This window comes from Uloborus diversus, chromosome 1 (genome assembly GCF_026930045.1).
Source record: "Uloborus diversus isolate 005 chromosome 1, Udiv.v.3.1, whole genome shotgun sequence".
Lineage (NCBI taxonomy): Eukaryota > Metazoa > Arthropoda > Arachnida > Araneae > Uloboridae > Uloborus > Uloborus diversus.
This window is the reverse complement of record NC_072731.1, coordinates 102196047-102202046: the sequence shown is the minus strand read 5'-3', so window position 1 is coordinate 102202046 and position 6000 is coordinate 102196047. Positions and strand designations below refer to the sequence as shown.

The 6000-nt window shown below is 32.2% G+C and overlaps 1 protein-coding gene across 1 annotated transcript in view; it reads left to right on the top strand.

The window, feature by feature from the left end:
- Positions 1–2062: 2062 nt before the first annotated feature.
- The window catches only part of LOC129217171 (sodium-dependent serotonin transporter-like), a 52548-nt gene continuing 48610 nt past the window's right edge, over positions 2063–6000 (top strand). Inside the window, exon 1 of the mRNA XM_054851469.1 lies at positions 2063–2189. Coding sequence (XP_054707444.1) covers positions 2081–2189 — 109 coding nt within the window. The 5' untranslated portion in view covers positions 2063–2080. The remainder of the gene's footprint in view (positions 2190–6000) is intronic.

Genomic DNA, 6000 nt, shown 5'->3' with positions numbered 1-6000 from the left:
AGCCGGGTACCCTGCCCCTGGGGATTATATCAGGGGACCGGTCCTCCAGGTTGGTGGTTGAGCGCTGGGGTAATTGAAAAAAACATTTCTAGAACATTTTTTTTTAGTTTATAATAATTAATTTTACAATGACTTAAAATTAATTTGGTGGTAGTTGCCATCAGATGTCTCGATTGGTGGCTATGCATAAGTTTTTTAAAAAAGTCAATGCTTTTTTTAAAGCTAGATAATGATAAAATAGTCATTATTTGTCATTTTAATTTCCTCCTTAATATTTTTCCGTGCATAAAATTTTATGTCATTATTCTTAGAATTTCTGCATTATTTATAATGCTAACAAGTAAGTATTTAGTATAATTAAAAACTGATGTTAAGGACAAAATTAACGCATTTTACGTGATGCTTATATCTGCATGATGCAATTTTTGTAAGATTCAGAGATTTTTAGTGTGGGTTATTGAAGTTCATAAACCACCAGGTCTTTTTGCCAATTAAAACATTGATGTTACTGATATTATTATTATTATTTTACGGTGAACCTGATGTCTATTAAAGTTATCCAGAATTTATCAGTATCTTTATGAACAAAAGAAACTCGGTCACTTTTGCAGAATCCGCATGAAAAAAAAAAGTCTTTGTACATTTTTGATATTTCCATTTTTTACCTTAACAAGATAAAAATCTCCATAAAATGTAATCTACTGAATTTATTTCAGAACAATTTTTGTAATAAGCATGCATCGCTCGGGTTTATAAAAAGAAAAGATTTTGTCAGTGGATTCAATTATAAATCGACCATCTGCTGTAATCCAATTCAATTTTTTTTCTTTTGAGATGAGCGTTTTTTTTATTCTCTTAAGGACAAAGGCTTTTAGCGATACCGTAAAGAAGATTACGAGAAAGGCCAAAAGAGGCAGGTACATCCTTCATTTGCATCCTCACTCATGGTACTCCCGTACAAGAAATCTTGAAGAGTTAATAATAGAAAGCCTTAAGTTTAAGATGAAGATTACATAGTTGTGGGAACACTACTAAAAGTTGCTAAAACTTGAAGAGCATGCATCTAACTCAGAATTTTCCTAGGTGTGCGCTAACATGCATTATTTGATTATTGACTAGTTGAAGACTAGCGTTAAAGTCATCTCTTTTTGAACAAGAACTGCAATGATGTAAATCTATTTTGCGATTTTATGAAGTTAAATTTTGCTATACTTTTGTAAAATATCAATATTTGGAATTTTTTATTTGTTTATTTCAGAAAAAGTGCTTACGTTTCCTAATGTTTTGACAGTTATTATTGGAAGAATTTTTCGAAGAATGGAAAATATTCGATTCCCTATTTACTTAAATCGTGAAAAGATAATTTAATTTTTAATAAATGTAACAGAAAATGTCAGAATCTGAGATATTCTTTTTTTTCAGTTTTGTTTCTTTAAATGATAGCTATGTGCGTTATTTTTTATGCGTTAAAAATCGCAAATTCAAAGCTGTATTGCAAATGCACGCTCAAATTTTTAAAGCTAAAACTTTCTGATAGTTTAAAATTTCTTTCGTTATGGGGAAAAAAAAAAAAAAAAAAAAAAAAACAGATGATATTAACAGGAACAGTGCCGAAACTTCGATGTTTTAGAGTCAGGGCAAATATTCGAAACTACCCCTTTACCCATCTTTCTTCAAGTTTTGTGTAGATTTTCAACAAAAAAAAACAAAAAAAAAAAAAAAAACACAGAAATAGAGAGAATTCGCCGTTCCTTAGAAGTTGGCGAACAGGGCAAAGGCTCCTTCTTGCCCCCCAACCCCCTCCCTAGATCCGGCACTGGTCGGGGAAAACGTAAAATTATTTTCCCCCTCTAGCTTTGTTGGTGGTACAGAAGATGAGAAAAGTAAAAAGTGTTTCTCTCTTAAATTTAGATTAAAATTTACAACAATTCAAATCATCTAACTGGAAACGAGCATGCTCGAATTAATTGGAGGTTATGAAGTTTTTTACTGTCTTATTTACTTGATTTTTAAATTTTCTGTCCTGAAAATACTACTTCTCCCTCTCTCTCTAGGTGCTTTCCTTATTCCTTACGTGACGATGCTCCTATTAGGAGGGTTGCCTCTCTTCTATTTAGAATTAGCTCTAGGACAGTACTACAAAAGTGGATGCATTACTCTTTGGGATAAATTATGTCCAATCATCAAAGGTAAATGTTATGTTTTATTGCTCTTTTAAAAAATGCTAGACTAGTGGCTCCCAACCTAGGGCTGATTCTCCTCAACGGGCCTATTTGTCTCCTCAAAGGGGTGATAAATTTGGGAAGACCCATTGAGGGCTATGAGTGGTTTAAAGGACAAAATTATGATAGTAAAAAGCCAGAGAATATTGAAATTGAAAACGTATATGAAAACGATTGTTATGAGTAGAGACAAAGAATCAAAAGGTTAAAAAAAAAAAAAAACACTGGCACTTCCTACTTGAACCTTGATTGAACCTTAAGAAGTTATTTCATCCTTAATCACATTGTTTATAATCTAAAAATTTTATTTATTTAGTTCTTGCAAACTTTATGTGACAGAGTTTTTAATTACCCCTGATTCCAATTTAAGAAAGAAAATAATTTCACGTACTTCTGTTTTTGAAAAGAGCGTCAATTATCTCAGTCAAAGATTTCACTTCAATTAATTATCAGATCTTCTTGAAGGAATAAACTTTTTAAAGAAACACTTTTATTTATTTATTAATTTACTAAAAAGTCGCCCGTCAAGGTATGACGCGTGAAAATTACTTCTTCTCTTCTACATTTTAACGAACCAATTGTCTGTTTGGTGACATTTTTATATTTGAAATTTTAACCCTAACTCTAGTCTATTAACCCTAAACTCTAGTAGATAGCCTTAATAGTTAACCACTTTTTCGTTTCTTCACTCTCCTAAAATGAATCTTACCAATAAAACCTTTAAGTGACCGGATCCAGTTCAGCCTTGTCAAAAGAAAGCATTTCCTTGCATGTCAAACATTACCAAAAAATGTTATCAAATTATCATTCAGTGGCGTGAGTTTCATTGTTGACGACGTCAGTAGCGTTATTCGATCATTCGCTGTTACACATATGAGGATTAGTTAAAGAGTAATTTAATGAATCTGCTGCATTATATACATTTTACTTCAAATGAAATTAAGCATTTATATTTTTAACGATATCGTTGTTTACTAGTGCTACCTGACTATTTTTTCCAGGAAGAAAAGGGAAGGGGCGATATGTGTCAATAAATCTCTAAAGGAGGATGATGAACCCAAAAACGTTGGGCATCATTGAACTAGACTGACAAATAATTTCTTAGGGTAAAGGTGAAATTCCTTGCAACTACAAAAGAATCTGGCTAATAAGTTCTGTGTACCTAGATTATAATACATAGTCATTTTCGGCGCTCGCCAACTTATTTTGCACTGAAAGGAATTTAAACTCTAAGGAATTAATACAGGGTTGGGCAAACATTTCAAGTTGAGTGCCAGATAAAATGAAAAATTGTACAGGCAGACAGAAGAAAATTGCACAAAAGAAATTTTTTATTAGTGATAAACATTATTTTTGACTTCTGCATCACACACAACTTATATTATTATATACGTTGTGGGTGACAACGGTGAAAAGCTTATGGTAAAAAATTGCAAAAAAAAAAATAAAAAGGATATTTTTTTGAAAAGTATAAAGCGTGTGTGACAGAAAAAAACCGTGACTGAGCTTCTAAAAGTGTTTCCTTCAGAAAAACTGGAATGAGCTGATTTGCTGTTATGAAGCTAACTGCTAGTCTGTCAATCGGTTTCTAAGATTTTACGAAACTTCTTAGCAGAAAACACATGTTCACAGATAAGGGAAGATGCAAGCATTGCAATTATCTTTTGAAACCCAAATTATCATCTATATTTTCCCAAATCAATTGATCCATGAGATTTGGAGTCAGGGGTTCTGCAGTTGGAGTTATATCAGGGGAAAATGCAGTTGTATTCATTCTCCTAACAACTAGTCAAGAAGGACCTATTTTCCAACATTAGAAACTATTTCAGTTATGAAAGACACACTTGGGATGAAAATTAACATAAATGTCTTCATGGAGAATTTGACCAATAATTACAAGACTTCAAAATTATCGAATAAGATCTGGACATTTTTCGCATGCCATTTAATGTGAATTGTGTATCAGTCAAACCAGAATTGCAGTTCGAGCTGTTTGAGTTGCAATGCAACACTGAGATGAAGCAACTATTTCTCAATGCTTCTAAAACCGAGTTTTAAAAGATTCTGCCAAAATGAAGTTTCCAAACCAAAAGTCTGTCGCTCGGAAGATAATTGTGACGTTTGCATCTCCCTGCATAGTGTGTTTTCAACTAGGAAGCTTCGTAAAAAGTGTTAGAAAATAATGGACTGACCAATAGCTTCATTACCGTAAATCAGGCTCATCCTAGTTTTAACAGATTATGAAATACTTTTAGAACCTCAGTCGCAGTATCATCTATCATATACGTCTTTATACTCTTATAAAGAATAATCAATTTTTTAAACTTTTTTACTATTACTTTTTCACTAAAACTTTTCACCTTTGTAGCTAATAATATAAGTTGTGAGTGATGTATAAATTAAAAATAAAGTTTATCACCTACAAAAATGCCTTGTTCAATTCTTTTTCGGCCCACCTAGACATATTTTTTATTTTATATAGTTCACTACTTGAAAAGTTTGTCTAACCATGTATAAGGCTATAAAATGGGAATTTAAATTTCTTTAAATGCAAGCTAAGTTGAGCAACCTTTATCCTGAGTAACCGAATACCATAGGAATGACCTGCGGATCGTACTTTACCCACGACTGACCTAATACAAACTTCAAACCCCCGTTTTTTTCTCGTAGCATTAATTGTCTGTATTCCGAAACTATCCTTACGCTTTAATCCAGTTTGGCTTGGAACCTCCATAATTTCTTCTGTTCGACCTGTAGTGATGCATATGAATGTTTCTGACTTCTATTTGTCATAATTTTTGACTGAATTTAAACATTTCTTACAAAAATATTGCTTTAAGTTTCATTACTTTTAGCAGTCACTTGTTCTTTAGAATTGCAATGTGTAATTCAACTTTTTCTTCTGTAGAATACATGAAAACAAAAATGGATTTCAAAATTTTGAAAGTTTGTGAGAGCAATACAAGTTCACGTCTGAAAAAACACTCACATACATATTTTTTGAAATTACTAAGATTTTTTCAGTGGGAAATAAAAAAAAATAAAGGTTCCGTGTAATTTTGAGTAGTAAATTGCCTTCTTGTAATTCTTGCTATTTTTGTCACATTACTGCTTTTACGGAATCCGGGTAATTTTTAAGAAAATGTATGTTGCTTTTTTTTTCATTATAAATTTTTACCCTATCAGCAATTGTTTTCATCTATAAAACCCTTGATGTATTCACGTCAAAGTGTATTTTTTTATTTCTAAAAAAAGTAACTTAAAGTAAATATGTTAAAATGTGCCAACGCAACATGATAGAATAGCATAGTAGTATTTTCAAAACTTGCCGCGATGATTTCTGAGATATCTTTATAAGCAAAAATATTCCAAAGACCTCGTCTGTGGATTATTAGCCAAAATTCGAACAAGACTTCATTTCTTTACTTTTACTCTCAGATAAATTAAGGTTTATTTTTCTTTTCGCACTATATATGGCATGTACTGAATCATATTTCTCTGACTTCTTTTGACGAGAGACTTGAATTAAAGGAAACTTTACAAACACGTTTTGAAAAGACAAAAAGGAAAAAGGATCCAAGTTGTAAAATTTCATTTTAGAACGGATCGAGAGATCTGAATTCCAAAATGACTTCCTTAATTCTTCGAAGACGATCGACGTTTCAGTAGAGAAACTTATATAGGGGTATATGTGTGGGGGGGGGGGGTAAGGGGCTAAGGGCGCTAAAGCACAGTCGGAGGGAGTCTGTTGGGAGATTTAATCAACAGGCGAGTGGTA